General features: G+C 34.8%; 1 protein-coding gene across 1 annotated transcript in view; it reads left to right on the top strand.

Moving 5' to 3' along the window:
* LOC136845271 (uncharacterized) overlaps positions 1 to 14,870 on the top strand; it is an 89,530-nt gene extending 74,660 nt beyond the window's left edge. Inside the window, 4 exon segments of the mRNA XM_067115419.1 lie at positions 2,464 to 2,571; positions 2,885 to 3,178; positions 5,810 to 6,059; positions 12,279 to 14,870. Coding sequence (XP_066971520.1) covers positions 2,464 to 2,571; positions 2,885 to 3,178; positions 5,810 to 6,059; positions 12,279 to 12,391 — 765 coding nt within the window. The 3' untranslated portion in view covers positions 12,392 to 14,870.
* Positions 14,871 to 17,359: the final 2,489 nt, after the last annotated feature.

Here is a 17,359-nt window from a genome sequence, read left to right as displayed (position 1 = left end):
ATGCGTTAGCAACTCTCTGGTAGACATCAAAGGTGCCTCTGAGGGACCTGGGGCAATTGTAAGGTCTGTAAGGTCTGTAAGGTCTCTCTCTCTCTTGGTTTTGATAAATGTTTTAATGTGAGGCAAAGAATTAAAGTCAGAACCTGGACACACTCTCTCTCTCTCTCTCTTAATTTTGATGCATATGTTTTCATGTGAGGCAAAGAATTAAGATCAGAACTTGGACTCTCTCTCTCTCTCTCTCTCTCTCTCTCTCTCTCTCTCTCTCTCTCTCTCTCTCTCTCTCTCTCTTAATTTTGATGCATGTTTTCATGTGAGGCGAAGAATTAAGATCAGAACTTGACTCTCTCTCTCTCTCTCTCTCTCTCTCTCTCTCTCTCTCTCTCTCTCTCTCTGAATTCTGATGAATGTTGTGTCAGGTTTTTCCTGTTGGTTTTGAAACTTATTCTTTTTGGGGGGTGCTCCCTTTAAACACTGAGTAAACTGGTGTGTTTGTTTGTAAATTATTATTATTATTATTATTATTATTATTATTATTATTCAGGAGGTGAATCTTATTCATGTGGAACAAGTCCACAGGGGCCACTGACTTGAAATTCAAGCTTCCAAAGAATATGGTGTTCATTCAAAAGAAGTAACGGAAGGTAATGCGTAATATGGAAAGAGCAGATCAGTTATTAGAAAAACAGATAAATTAACAAATTAATAAATAAGGCTGATGTTATAACATAAAAAATTCAAGTTCCAAGAGAGATTCTTGGTCTTGAACTTGATTAGGTTTGTGAGCCCTTTTGTGAAACGCGAGAGCATCCCTGGGCCGGGTGGATTCCCAGCCTGTAATTTCTTTCAATTTACGTCCCTTCTCACACACACATAAGGGTATGAAGACACATGGCACAATCTGTTAGCTTGTTCGACCCAGATGAAGGAAGAGGCATTTATGGAGACATAAGAAAAGCTGTCCCTTTTTTTGGAAGGTGTTATATCATATCTGGATCAGTATTCTCCTGTAACTGTTGAAATCAACAAGTCATCTTGTAACCACAAATGTTATACTCTTTACACCATTGATATCAGGAAAAACACATTCATATTTTCAACACTAATACAAACCTCATCTATACAGTACATGCATAATGATTGTCATTATCAAAACTGCAAGACTGGGAAGACTTTTTAGGAACTAAGTAAACCAAATACCATAATGTGTAGCCTATGTCCATTAATATCAGGGTAACAGACTGGCTGTATTTGAAAGGAATCTGCTCTTTGTGAAATTCAGAGTTTGATATTATACAGCATTCCACTTTGCCTATCTGCCAAAAATACTTAGTTGGAGCCAAAAACACCCTCCCCCTCAGATTTTTTTGGGATAGAAACAAGTTTCAGAGTGAAAGTTTATCAACTTGCATTGTTCAGAATTCCAACTTTGTGTGATGGGTGGAAATATAGGCTATCTGTGACGAATTTACTGGTGATGGTGGATTTCAGAATCTTTCTTTTCTACAGACTTTCTTTTGAAAAAACAGCTTGGCCTCACTCCAGTTTATGGTATACCATATCCTTCATATGTACAAAAATCTTTGAACTCTGCAAGCTACATCTTACTGACTGTTTATAAACAATTAATCTTAGTGACGTGGATTTAATGGTCTCCTCGGCATAAATTTCATAACAGTTGTTACATTGGATTTTAGATTTTATAGACACTGGCATGTGCTTGCCTTTTACTTAAATATATATATTAATGAGTAAACTACCAGTGGATTTAGGATAGTGAAAAATAAATGGTTTGTCGACTTGTGGTGGTCAGTTACTTTTTTGATGTTCTCAGTGTAAGGCAGATTTGTTTTGTTGTTATAGTCTATTTCTTTGTTATTAGTGGAACATTTAATGTATAGCATATTTTATTTGCTTTATTGATAGCCTTCTTGATAATATGTGCTGGGTAAGTAACTGGGTCAGATAGTGCACTTCATATCAAAATGAGATGATGTAATTCTTTCTGGTTGGGAAGGCCATTTCTTGTGCTACATTTTTGTTTAAGGTCTTCACAATTTGCCATAGCCCAGTTTAGCAGTTATTTTACATGTTGTTGTGGTTTCATTGGCAGCAATTTAATACAGTAAATGTGCAAAACTTTGAAGATTGTGTTCTATTATAGATGGTTTATGTTGCTATTTTTGCCTACAATACATTGAAGTATGGTAACAGGTCAGTATTAGGTGACACTCCATTGAAAGAAAAGGATCTCAAAGATAGATGTTTTCCCAAACAAATCCTTTCAAGTCTTTTTATGTTTAATAAAGTGTAAGCTATTTATATAGTAGTCCTGATAAAATTTAGGTATTATATACTGCATTGTAGGATTATGATCACATACCTCCTCTAGCTATTATGTTTTGTTATTTATAATTCCCTAAATGTATTTCAATCAACTTACAGGTATATCTTAAATTTCAGGATTACCCATTCTTGAAGGAGCACAACCGACCTTCAGGCGGCATGGTAGTGGACAATGGACATTCAGTTGTGGTTTGTAAGGATTGCTACTCTTCACTGAAGAGTCAGGTAAGCTTTGTTTTATTTCAAGTCTTTGTGCCTGGGTGTGTTATCCCACTTGTCTTCCAAATTCTGTTACCTCATCCTCTCCGATAATTTCCCAGCCCTCACTCATTTTTCAGATTACTGACATACGTGACATATTATTTTGGCAATATTTTCAGTCTCCTCATCAAGTTGTCGTACGCTGCGGGGTTGGTTTCCTGAGTTCAGGTAATGTCATCTTCCTGATAACATTTAAGACTTTAATGTTACAGGTTCTACAATTGTAAACTCAATTTTATATTGACGAATACTGGTGTAACTTGTCTCACGAATACAGTACTTAGAGTTGGAGAGATGGGGAGTTCCAGTCGAGAGAAGGCAGTACAACTGGATTCAGCGCCCCCCGCCGCCAGAATTTCAACAAGAGTTGCCTGCCTCAGGCTCCAAGCCCATCTCCCAGGGACTGACCCAGGGAACTACTCTTCCTGTAGTGGTGGCAGGAGCTGGGGCTTCTAGCCCCGGCTTGCTTCCTGGGATGTCACCTGAGTCTTTGTCTCAGTCTTCAGTGACTGGCAGGGCACCTGCCAGCCCTAGAGCCTCACAAGGCCCTGTGTCCAAACCATCAAGTGCGGTACGTGTTTTAGTTTGTGTGGGCGGCCACCTACTCTAAAGACTAAGGCCCTGACAAAAACCTGCCAGCTGTGGATCAGCTCCACAAACTATGCTGCCTTACTGATGTTTTGCTATTGCTTTCCTTCAGCTATAACAAAAGCTGCATTTCTGGTTTTAATGGGAGGGAGACTAGTTTAACTTTTCTGCCTGCTATTGATTATTTACAGTGAAACATCAGTAAAACAGCATCTCTCTTGTGGTATTCACCTTGACATCTGATGATTTTGTGAACAGCTGCACATCACCTTTCATTTCAATTCACAGCTTTAGCTAAGAACTTGCCTTAATATTACCTTGGTTTTTTTTATTTTAACGCTTATCAGTGGTGCATCATGTGGGAATACTTAATTATCCTGCATGATTTGATTTATCCTACACTACTGTGTTTCCTTAGTGTGTCTTGTGAATCTTTTTTTTTTTTTTTTTTTTAAGCAGTGCTGTTCACAATTTAGTGATCGTTCATTTATTGTTGCTTGGTTTTCATTTTGTCCATAGTGTATTTTTAAATTGCCTAAGAAAGTATAATACAGTATATGAAAATTTTCTTTCATAGTGAAAGTATCATTTTATAAGCAGCAATAAATGATATGCTGGCAGGCTTATAATCAGTAGCCAGTTGCATTGATATGCATGAATGTTATGTATATAATCTATTTATTCACTCATTACTGTTTAGCATTAATTTTCTTTGATTAAAAGAGACTAAGATCCATTTAAATAGATTATACCATGGAAACTGAAGACAATTAGTCACATAAAGTAAGATTTAAAAATAATTAAAAGTAGAGGAGGTGGCCATACCCCAAACTTTTCATTTCCCCACCCCCTCCCCGGAATATTGGTAGGCAGTCGAGATGCCAGGCTTGACTACCCCTGCCAGTCAAGCTCTCTAGCCAGCACAATCCAGCATGGAGAATAAACACACCTAGATGATGATGATGAGCTGTAGCGGTTGTGGATCCAAGGCCTCAGGACCAGGAACATTCTCTCTTATCTCTCTCTCTCTCGATGTAGAAGATGAAGATGGTCAACCTCAACACTAATGAGGTGGTAGTGCTTATTAGTTTTGGAACTGTATTCTCTACCTTTAGTCCCCTTGGCTTGAACTTGCTTTCTCCTTTGCATTCTCTCCTTCCCCAGGTTGGTTTTTCTTTATAATCTCTAGTCTATCACATTAGACCACTTCTTAAGGCATTTTTGCATGCTTTCTATTTTGTACGTAATGTGATTTTGTTGCTATGATCAGTTTGTAATGCAAATGACTGAAGTATAGAAATGTCAGTACAGAGTTGTTTGCATTGCAGCAATTTATTTCATTTAAAAGGCCCATGATGTGATTTTTTAAAAATTTTTGTATACAGTATTGATAGGCACTTTCGTTTTTAAGAGCAGTGGTAATAAATTTTGGTACTTTAAGTTGCAGGACAATTTACAGTGGTAGTTAATCAATTTGGGACATGTATTTTGTAACTATTAATATAATACAGTACAGTGTACTAGATATGTAAAGTAACAAACATCAGGTTTTGATTATTCGCTGAAGTTTTTTTTTTTATGTAGGGTGCAAAAGTGTGTCCTTAAATATTTGGAAGCTGTCGATTGCTTAGAGTGCTTATATGCTGTAATCCTATGTGTAGAAAAGTGGAAAATTTTTAAAATTTCTATTCTTAGTAAACTACTACGTAATTGGAGTGTTTTTTGGCCTCATGTGTCATTTATTGATTCTTATTTCAGGGTTGTGATGGAGTGGGAGTTATTCCTGTGCAGTACATTAGACTAGACATCATTTGTATTCATTAGATTTTTAAAAGGCTTTCCAAGCATATAAAATGCTTGAACAGAAAGTTTGCTGAAGTTCTAAGGGAGTTAGATGGTTCAGTATGAATGAAAAGCAAGCTTATCTTATTCAGATGCAGAGCAGATACATGAAAAAGTTTACAAATTCCTTAGATCTTGTCAGTGAATGTTCATTAAACTGAACTTAACATGAATAGTGGATAACTTCAGTTCTGTCAAGTTGATATTGTTTTTGGTATTAGATTTAGTAATCATAGATTGAGAAATGAATTGATCTCATTGAAAATGTTCCTAGCAAGTGTAAGAAGAAACACCTTTAAGCCTAGTGAAGGGTTATGTACAGGCAGCATGATTATAAAATACTCATAAATTTATAGTTTTTCTAGGTTGTTAATTGTGGTTATCCAATATTTTTTTATATCAGTGCCTGTTATGATATGCTAATATTTTATTGAAGTTTTTCATGAAAAATGCATATATAGGAAGACCTCAGTAGGTACTCATTCAACTATATGCATTCACAGTCATTTTTAAATAATGTTTGCTATTTACCAAGGGAAAAAAATCATTGCATGTGCCTTTTAATCACAGATTATACTTATTTCATACTGTCACTATAATTGTATCTTGTTATGTAGACTCTTTCACTTGGGAGGAAGTTATGGTACAGTAATTTAATTTTCAGTTAGTCTAGAATATTAATGAGGTTGTAGTGGTACTGCTTTAGCTTTAGCTTAGATGTAGCAGAAATCCTGAATGGTGGTAAGCAAAATGAATGTTTCTTTTCCTTCAGCATGGGGTGGTCAGTAGTGCTCTTCGATCATCAGCAGCCAAGCATAGTGAGGAAACCATTCCTGTGACGTCACCAGAAACTCACACCTTTAAAGGATTCTCAGGGAATGGCATCACCTCTTTAGACCAGTCAGCCAAGGCAATTTTTCCCAAAAGAAAATTCCTGACAGTGATCCCCAGAGAAGGTCGTTCTCCTGACAAAGTTGTATCTCCCAGTCATCCTTTGGAGAAAGAAAAAGCATCCAAAACAGGTGAGTTATACAGTTCTTCATTAGTAGTCATTACTGTGCTTCAAGATTATAAGACAGTTATAATGCTGATATCTTTATTCTTGCTGCTGATATTGTGGCTCTGATAACCATTTCCTAGTGTTATATCTAAAACATTTTTGTGAATACATGTATGTTTGTATTAGACACTGATAGGCATGGTGTTACCTCATGAATGTCATTTTTTATTTTCTTTTTAAAATGTTTTATCCCAAATGAGGAAAAATGCATATTGAATACATGTTTATTGGCAAGAAAAAGGAATCAATGCTCATTTCCTCATAAACGTATTGCTTATCTGTTTATGTAAGTGAATTGGGCCCTTGGTATTTTGTTAGATGTTGTGGATGAGCTTTGCAATCTCATCCCAAAATTCTTGCTGAGAACTGGAAAATTAGTACTGTCAAGGAAAAAAATGGATATTGGTGAAAAATATATATATATATATAATATAATATATATATATATATATATATATATATATATATATATATATATATATATATATATATATATATATATATATATATATATATATATATATATATATATATATATATATATATACAGTACTCTATGGTGGTTATTTTTTACTTTAAGCAGTTTCTTGTAACAGGGGTGGCTTCACTCATTGCTTGAGTTGTGGCTGAACCTTTGTGCATAAAACTTGTGCAACTTTAGCTGCATTCAAACCCTTACACAGAAGGCTCATCAGCACTGCATCAGAAACCCCCTGCACATGCTGTGTTATTCACTTCTGACTTTCACCTCTCACACTTCATGGATATTAAGGGCCCTCCTTTCCAGTAAATCTTTCACACACTCTAATCCCACATGGTTTTTCTTATACTGTATTATTATTTCTGGTATACTAAATAAAGCTGTCCCCATATTCTTAGTCCTTTCTATCACCTTTACCTTCATATAGCGTAACAATTATTCCTTTTTACCCATTCCTTCAGAATCTTTCCCTCATTCAGACATACTTGACAACTAGTCACCCATCCCTTCACACCAACTATCTTACCACAGCATTTCACTTGTAATCCTGTCAGTTTCTGGTGTCTAATCATTCTTCAGTCTCATGCTTTTTTCTCTTACATGATCAGCTGTCACTCCTACAAGATTTTTCGGTCTTAAACTAACCCTTTTGATTTGTGTGTTATTCAGTGTTGTCTCTCTTTTTAGTACTTTCTTGCTTTGTTTTTCTTACTCCAGTAAACCTGCACGTGATCTCTTATCTAGTACAGTTGCACCTTAAATCTTTTAATGTATAAATGTATACATGTACAGTATGTATGAACCAATTATATGAATGGTAATTGTGAATGACAGTTGTACTTTTGAAGAGGGCTATTGTCTTGTTATTGGTGACTTGACCTGATTGGCTTTCTTCTGATCATTTACTTATCCATGATACTCCTATCATCATTTTGTTATGTGGGTAGTAATCAGCAGTTGTCATCTGTATACAACCAAACAACAATATTATAAATACCATCAATGTTGTTATGAAAATGGTGTTTTTTTTTCAGTCCCTCTTCTGTTAAAAATTTCGATCTTCATATCACTTCGTTTGATAACTTATGATTGTGATTTTGTGTGATGCGGCATTTATATTTAATGCCTTGTGTGATGTGGCATTTGTATTTAATGCCAGTGGCACTGATCATCATTCTTAGACTCTTCAAGTTCCTTGTATGTTATGTTAGCAGATAATGGTAACCTTCCCAATACTTTGATGATTAGAATATTCTGGTAGTGACAGTTCACTGGCTGAACAGCAAAGCAGGCCATATTATGATTTTCAAACACCAGGTCAGAATTACAGTATATCCGTCATGTTGAGCAGTTAATCATATGGTAATACTGTACGGGCATAGCATTGATTATTATAGAACAGTAGCAGTTACCAGTAATAATTACTGCTTCTTTGGGTGTACCAGCCTTGTTGCCTTAATTAATCATGTTGTTACTTCAAGATAGCCTGGTTCCTGGACATTCCAGTGACTGACTTATAGTATCAACATTGTTGCCTTAAGAAGTAATCACACATGTTACTGCCGATGAGTAATACAGTCATAAGACATGAATTAAGTTTCATGTAGTTGAAATTTCATTGGTACAATGTGGGATAACCTATTCCAAAACTATTGTGGGCAGCCTGCCAGCCACTAAAAGTAAGTGTTTCAGTTGCCAATTAATTGTATGCTTATTTCTGGGAATAACTCTTTCCCCTCAAATTACCATCTGTAAGTGCATTGCTATTAGAAGCTTCTTATGTAAATATATACTGAAGAGAATGAATGTTTTCTGGAATACTGTAGTTCCAGCCATCTGTAAAGAGGAGAAGTCAGAAATGCCTTCTTGTGTAATGGTGCAAGCGATATGTATACCAGCAGCTATTTGTTATATTGCATTATTTGCAGCATATGATGCAGTTTTCACCAGGCTATCAGAAGCTTCCTATGTGAATATATACTGGAGAGAATTAATGTTTTACTGAATACTGTAGTGCCAGCCATCTGTAAAGGGAAGACAGAGATGCCTTCATGTGTAATGGTGCAAGCAATATGTATACCAGCAGCTATTTGTTATATTGCATTATTTTCAGTATATGATGCAATGGTGTCTTTTAGAATTTTGTATATGACCTTCAAAAATTCTGTAAATCTAATTCTCTGTATTGCTTGTCTGGCATGTATGCATATCCAGTACCATGCTAGTTCAGGCTTCATTTATGCCTTAGTAAATTACTTGATTCTGAAAGAATTGTAGGACCTCATAAAAATAAATGAGATCTCAAGAAAATTTCTTTTCAGTAGAATTTATATGTTGGATAGTGTTTATGTAAAATCAGCTAATCCAAGTCTCTGGACTGTAGCTCATCAGTGCTTCCAGGGAGGCATGTTTGCATCCTATGATGTGATACTGTATTGTAAAGCAATTTCATCCTTCTTCCTTTGGCTGCTTCTGCTTTAGTGAGGCATTATGCAGTATTTGCTTTGTATGCTATTCCATGCAGATAATGACAGCTTTAGTTCTGTATCACTCATCATACCTCTTCATAGTACACAATGGTGTCATGAAGTGTGACAGTTGCTGATTATGATAGTTGCTGAATATGATGCTATGCATAACATGAATGGAACTCGTGGTTTGCAAGTTGTTTTATTTGAGGTATTCCACACTACAGTGATTAAGAACATTGAAGCTATGCTAATAATATGTTCAGCCAATAGTGAACCTGGTGACATTCATTTGGCACTGCATAACAGAATCAGTAGATTAATGCCCATTAGATAGAACACAAAAGCATGTGAAATTCTTAAATAATTTCACCATTTCTTTGTAGGAGGCCATCATTGAAATGTTTGAAATCTTTATCTTTTGCCAGTGATAGCCACAAATTAAGGTGCTGGCACATTGCATCAATTGTTGAATGCAGTGTCTGAAATATAATAACAACAATATTCATATAGTAACAACAGTATTGTTGTGTATGTATGAATTTCATGTCCAATTTTGTGAAACTGTGATCTAGTTTATAATATACATAGTAAAAGGGGCTTTACATTATTACAAAATGTGTTTCAGTTAGGTCAGCATGTGCATTCTTTTAAATGTAAGAGTATGTGCATTTCAGTATCTTTACTTATTCAGTACTGTAATGGAAACAGTTTTGATAAAGACACCTGTTCACATTGAGAATTTTTTTTTTGCTAACTATGATTCTTTAGTTTTTAATGCATACTACAATATTGAGAGGGAGAAATAACACACACTGTGCTTGTTGATCATTGTAATTGCCAAGTTTTAAAAGAAGGATATCTTGCTTCTAATAGAAGAAGCAGCACATAACATTTTTAATAAAACGTTTTTGTTAATATGATGGAAGAACATATTACAGTCCTTCAGTTGGTATATTATTAGCATTATAAAAAGGTTTAATGAAACCACAGAGTAACATTTCCAGAAGACATATCATAAGACTTGCCAAGGGATTTCTTCTTAAAATGGAGAGGTGAAAACTGGAGCAACGCAAAGTCAACAGAGTTGTGCAGTTATGAAAGAAAATCCTTAGAGAATTAAATGAAAAGTAAGTGTCATAAATCTATACAGCTTAGGTCAAACATTGCAAAGAATCTTGAAAACCATACATAATTTGCCATGGTGAAAAGCTAAAGGATTTTTATTTTTTATATCAAAATGTAGATCTTATAGGTAGAAAAATTCTGTATTGTCAGAATATGACTAATTTGGTTTTCATCATTATGGTTACATCATAGATAACTTTTATTCCCGGTTTGCAGGATCAGATATGTAAATGCAAATATTTATATGTAGTGTATATTCAGCTTGTGTTCATAATGAAACAAGAAATTTAAAAGATAAGGTTTAATATTGTATTAAAAGATTTAAATTTTTTTGGTATCTTAATAGGCTTCATTTCATCCTTCATTCTATTCAATAATTTTATGGCATCCTCTGCACCTGTTTTGTCTATCATTTGGGCCCTTTTGCATTTAGCAACTGAGTTCCACATGTAAGAGAAAGGACAACACCCTTTAAATTTTTTTCACTTGCCAGAACTGGTAGAAGTTTTCAAAACCTTCATCTTGTCTTTCTAAGTGAATACTGGTAAAAGTTTTCAAAACCTTTGTCTTGTCTTTCCAACTGAATACCTGTACTGCACCTTGACACCTAGTCTCCAAAGTCCTGATTTCACATTTTTAAAGGCTGGCCACCAAAAGATTATCTGTGATTTTGTATTTGATCTCACTGTACCACAAAGGCAGGCTTTTCATGGTATAAGTTCAGCTAGCAAATTGTAAGATTAGAAGCACTACATTAAGAGATTTTACCTGCTAAGGAAAGAAAGGATACTTCAACCTATGCCATAAAATCGAAGCAATGAATACCGGTAATAATAAGGATAATGTAAATTTAAAATTCACAGTATTAACACACCTCTGTGATGGAACAAGGTAACATTAGGGAAATTGAAGGGTTCAGTGGGTCATGCAACTCTGTATCTACATGGTGACCTATCAGTGAGTTAAAATGGAGAAAATTAATTAAATTAATGTCAGATGCAGTACTACTCACTTGTGGGTCATAGATTTGTATCACCTGTGAGCACAGGGTTAAGAAACGAACACAACACACCTGATTTACTGATGAGCAGCCAGCTGCTGAAGTTATTTAAAAAAAAGTTGAATTAATAGAAAAAGGCACGTTTTCAAAAGTGCAAAAAGAGTATTAAAAATTATGTGTTTTAGGGTTATTAAAAAATTGCTGGCAGGAGTAGTTATATGCAACCTGATCATAGTTGTTGCACCTTTGACTGCTTTATCAGCATCTTAATTTCCTTTAATCACTATGTGGAAAGGGATTGAACATATTTTGGTATTTGTACCAGCTTAATATAGTTTATGGAATGAAAACTTTGAGTTTTATATAGAAAAATGTCCAGGACAGTTTTGAATGGCTTCCGAAACTTAACGAATGACAGTGATAGTAGGAAATGACAATGTTTATCTGGTTGCATGCTCTTAATAATCATACTTGCTGTTCTATTACAGACAGTTCTGTTGGGAAAACAGAAAGAGACTGTATATTGTGTGTTTTACTGTGTTCTTGATGATCCCTAGGGTTATGTACACAATTATTGAAGAGTCAGACTGTGCAGCTTCAGATTTATACTTTATGCATAATCAAGAGGATGGGGGGATTTTAATACCGGAGTAAATGTCAGGTATACATTACTGATTCAAAATTTGATTATTATCAGAGACTATGAGATATGATTGTTTATAAATATGTATCACTGACCAAAAAAATTTTTTTTTTTTGTCACTTGCTTGGTTGCATCTTATTGCTCAGAGAGAGAGGTGTTTCACCTCTTTCAACTTCTATGGATTTAGTTTTAGGGGATTTGAATATGCCACTGCAGATAAATAAGCCCTTCATTATGAGTTGGATTCAAGCTTTTATGATGCTGTGTCTGATGCTGATCTGTATAAAGAATAGATACTATATCCCATACCATAGAATAGAAGCAGTGAATAATAATAGGGGTAATGTAAATTTTAAAAAGCAGCATATAAACATATACCTCTGAATTAAAAACAAAGTAAGTAACAAGTATGTAGTAAGTTTTATATAAGCCCTTATTACTTATCCATTTCCTTTTTCCAGGACAGAATAACATCGACTCCCATGCAGATAGATCCAACAGCCCTCAGATACAGAAGTCAAACTGCAGCCCTCATTTGGTGTCAACCCATGAGCTACAAGCCAAATGTTCTTAGGGTAATAAATGGTAGATCAAGTCTTCCCAAGATATCTCAGTGGATGAGTACCCCACATTTGTCACTTCCTATTTCATGTAACACATTCTTTATATTCCTTCTTGGATGCCTTCAGCTAAATCTAGAGCATTACAAAGCCTTTTCATTTTTGACACAGATGAAGTGAAGCTTGTTTACAAGACTAGGGAATGACAAGTGTGAAGTATCCATACGAGACCAGAGAAAGCGCGGACCAAGTATACCTTCTGTAACAAAAATATTTCTTGGGTTTTGCTCTATTGTTTCAGTAAATGAATTAAACAACGGATTGGTGACATATTTGACATATGTGTGCCCCTGTTTTGATATCTTCTGATATTTTCTGGTGAGGAATGAGAGATTCTATGTAAGATATAGATGTTTTCAAAAGATGGTACTGTACTGTACTTCTGAAGATATCTGTAAGTGTACTGACTGTATGTGCAGTATTTACTCAATAACCTTAAGGTTACTTTTCAAAAGTGACTACAGTTATGAATTTCAAATTAAGGAAAAATACTGTTTCATATTTAGCCATTGTGGCTTTTTGGCCAACAACTTCTACATTAGCACATTTTGATTTTTTCAGAGAATTTTCTTGGCAATTGTAATTTTTTGATCTACAGTGTGTGATATCTATTTGGATACCTTACGTAATGAAAAGATATAATGAACACTAAAATGCAGGCATTGCTGTGGTAGAGTTTATTATAGTATTGAGCTACAGCCTAGAATTTTTACATGTAAGTACTGTATACTCCTAAGAATGTATACATGTAAATATATTCCCAAGCCCATAAGCAGTGCATGTCTAGATTTGTTTTGAAATGTGGTTCAAGTTTATAAGTTATATTCTATATGTAGAGAGGTGTTAGTAGTCTTCATGTTTCTGACAGGAAATTCATCCACAGTATTTCTGAGTAGACAGTAACTGAAACTGAAATGTGCTGCATTAGCTAAGGGTTGGGTGTTTATTTACAGGAATTGTGTGTGCATGCACTGCATTATGAAAAAAGCATTCTGTATAGAACCTATTACAGTTTTGTAAATATTTATATTAAGTATGTACATACAATATGCTCAGTGATAGTCTGCATTTTTGTGCTAATACATTGACTTCTGTGAAGTTAGCATGCAGTTTGCATGTGAAGTTTGCCTACATTAAGATTTTAAATCATTAGTGTGATTAAGGGACCTGTATTCAATTTCACTACAGTTTTCATTGAGCATCTATGTCATTGCTATTCTCAGCAATGTAAGGCTCCCAGAATCCTTAGTACTTACATTTTACTGTAAATTACAGTATTTTAAGGATACTGATTAATTGAGCCTAAAAGCATTGAGAACTGTATTGTCCTCAGCCTTTGGGATATTTCCCCCGTATGAATATGAAAATGGGATGTTTACTAAGGTGGATTTGCTGTTTGCAACCATCTCAGGAACACTTCTTGCAGCAGCAAACAACTGGATAAGTGGTGGTTTTCTCATAGTGATTGTATTGAGATGACTGTGAAGCTAGCAATATATCCTAGAATGGTATAGAATAGTGGGTATTATAGTAACCTCATTATTATGAAGGGAAAATCCACATTTACCTTCAAACCAATTGTGCTTTTGAAGTGAATTAAAGTTTGCATGTAGTTGTACATGGTATATTTACATGTAATCATGTTATTTTGTACTACTTGGAGGTACTAGAATTAAAAATTTAGTTCAGTGACTATACATTTTATACCATATACTTTTCTTGGCCAAGTACAAGAAATAAAATGAGAGAAGTACATTACATTATAAGAATTTTAATTAATAAAAGGCATTGCTAGACATTTTCAAGAGAGGAAGGTTGTTGCAAGAATGGGTTATGTTTTAATAACCTGCCTGTTGACAGTAACGGAAAATGATTTAAATTTTATGTAGGCAACATTATCTGATTACTTTTATGTAATCTGTTGATTTAAGTTTGTGAAACTTGAAGTGGTTCAGAAGCTTTTTGTGGACTGGCAGTTTTAAGTTCCTTTTCCTTATATCCTGAAAGCCCAAAGATGATGTAATACATTTTATAGTGGAATCTCATTTTAAATATTTTTGTATTGTTACAATTATTTGTAATTGCAGAAATTACTCTAAAATTTTTTCTTTCTGTATATCATTATGGAAATTTATCCCTTCACATTGTTTTGGATAAATGCATCTGGGTTTCCATAAAAGAGAAATATACAGCTCAGCAGTATAGTATGTGATTTATGTGAATTAGGAAATGCTTATTTAGTACAGTAATTTGTTTTTGTATTAGAAGTGTGAAAGTTTTATTTAATTTGGCATGATCATTTTTCAAGTAATTGGTGTTTCATACAGACAAGTATTGCTTCATTGTTCAATTACATATAAGAAACCTTCAAAATTTAAAGCACCTTATTATGAAGGATATGATGGAATGGCAAATAAATGTATTTCAGTAGAATTGTCTTTAATGAATCCTTTCACGAACTCCCCTATTTTGTTAAAATACAGGAGAAGTTTTTTATTCATATACCTTGGGTGGTCTTGTTAAACCTTATCAAGATATGGAGGTAGCAAGGCAAAGACTAGGAGGAAGGCTCAAAGGTCAGAGAGAAAAGACAAAGATGCAGACCTGAACCGGTTGGAAATTTGAACAAGACAGGAAAGAGTTGTAAACCCTCAACTTATCAGACCCTATAGTCTTTTCTCATTTATCAGGTATCTTGGAATCCTCTTAACAAAGACTCCAGTATTTACTTCGGGAAATTGTTTAAAGGTAAAATGTCATCTAAAATTTAAAGGCATCAGCTTTACTCTTCACATCATGACAGCTGTCACTCATCATAGGTGGTTTCAGATTTGTCAGTCCATGAAAGATAATGCATAACAATGCAGGAGACAGTAAGGTCTTTGCAGTTTACAGAAGTGCAGGAATCACTGGGAACCTAAGTAAATTTCTCTCACCAAGCCAGTCAGAGCATAAGTAAGGTGTTTGAAAATGATGGTTACTGACTGTCTGGGGTGTCTATGCATTTAGGGTTCTATGGCAAAGCAGCAATGAGATAGACTAGATATTTTAGGGCAACTAGAAGGTAGATTGTGGAAAGTACTAATGGAAAACCTAAGTTAATACTGAAACTATATTCAAAATCTTGTTGGGACCAGCCAGTGCAATTACTAGTTGATGGTAAGGGAGAGATGCATACAGTTTGTGACACAACTAACTTGAATTGAACAATATTTTTTGTCTGGCTTCAGTGTTAGGAAGAGGAGGCAAATATTTCATTTCACAGGTGTCAGCCTCTGTGTAAGTGATAAAATTAAGACCTATTTCATAAGTTAGTAGTGAATGATCTAGATCCCAGCGCTAACCTTTGGCCTAAATTTTATATACCATATCCCATTTCATCAACTTGATAACATGAAGAATTAGATAACTCTTATCCTAGAAGAGTTTTTGTTCATAACATAAGTGAATAAAGCAAATTAGTAAGAAAGTTTATGTGCTGTTGCTGGAACTTTTCAACATATTTGTAAAATAACACTGGTATGAAGCTAGGAGTTTTCTGTACAAGATTTATCCTCGATGAAGTACACAGAAGATGAATGGAGTAATGTTTACCATTTCTCTCCAGGCATTTGCATTGGCTTGTGGTTGGAAAAAGGATTATTTTTTAGATCAGTAAGTTTTGAGATAGTTTTGTCACACGGAAAGAATGGAAGGCAACATGGTACAAGAAAAGGTACACAAATTTGAAAGTTGTTGGACGAAGGAGGAACTTCTTGGCAGTACTCCTTAATATCCTTACTTTTCTTTTAATTTAGGGAACTAAATCCCTCATATTGATCCTCTAAAATACGGAGAGAAGGGAAACTGGATACCAAGGTAAGCATATCGGTTTTCATAAAAACATTTAATGAAACTCTGGTGTCACTCCACCAGGTACCTCTATATTTCTTGTTAAGAGGAAAATAAAACTTGGTTGAAGCCTCCATTCACTGAGGACTTTTAAGTTTGTGAACTTTATCCTGGGCACATGCCTAACATGATTGGTTCCCAAACTTGTAGAACAAATATGGTGATTAAGCCAGAAAAATCTCAGTAGCTGAAATATGTGTCAGAAAAAGTATATTACTTGGAAATAATATCATCAAACATGGTCAAGATGAGATTGGTCCTAATATGCTTCTCTTTTAACAACTTAGCAATGAAGGAAGAAAGTGACACATGAAAGAAGTTTTGGAATTGAAAAATTAAGGCGAAATGAATTTAATGATATATTTCTTGTGTAAGAATATGTTGCTTAAGGGTAAACGATTATGTTGCTTTGGGGAAGTGGTATCATTTGGTTTATGACCCTTAAAACCTGCCTTATTTAAATTCAACTACACTTCCATAAGGGGAAATTGGCTGATGATCCCTTCATACATTCTGTCTTAGCTGTAAGTCAACTCAAGTCTGTTCCCAGCCTTCTGCAAACACTTTGTTGCCTTTCTTGCTTCACCTATTCTGTGACTTGCCTCCTCTCTTGTCCTATCGTCCATTATATAATAATTACATATAAATATCAATTGCTTCCATTCTTCCACCATCCATATCAATATTTATTGCTCCATCCTCCTGGTTTCCATATACCATCATAACCTTAAACTTGTTTATGTTTATCAACTTTCTCCTCTTGCTAACTGTAGTTTCTGCAGTTCCTCTCTGTTATTCCTAATCAGCCCAGTATTTTCTGTGAGCAATAATTATTGCACATTCCGTTCACAGATCGTCTTATCACACAGCTTGGCACATCACAGAGCTCTCTTGGGGTCTTTGCAAAGACAGAGCAAGCCAAAGTTCAAGAAGTTGAACAGCCAAGTGTAAGACACCAAAGGGAGCTGAGAATAAGTGAGGCAGAGACTAATTCAAGTAGGGTCAAAGGGGCACTATGTAGAACCTTTACA

This window comes from Macrobrachium rosenbergii, chromosome 13 (genome assembly GCF_040412425.1).
Source record: "Macrobrachium rosenbergii isolate ZJJX-2024 chromosome 13, ASM4041242v1, whole genome shotgun sequence".
NCBI classification, from domain to species: domain Eukaryota; kingdom Metazoa; phylum Arthropoda; class Malacostraca; order Decapoda; family Palaemonidae; genus Macrobrachium; species Macrobrachium rosenbergii.
Note: the sequence above shows the minus strand (reverse complement) of the source record. Positions and strands in the feature narration are given on the sequence as shown.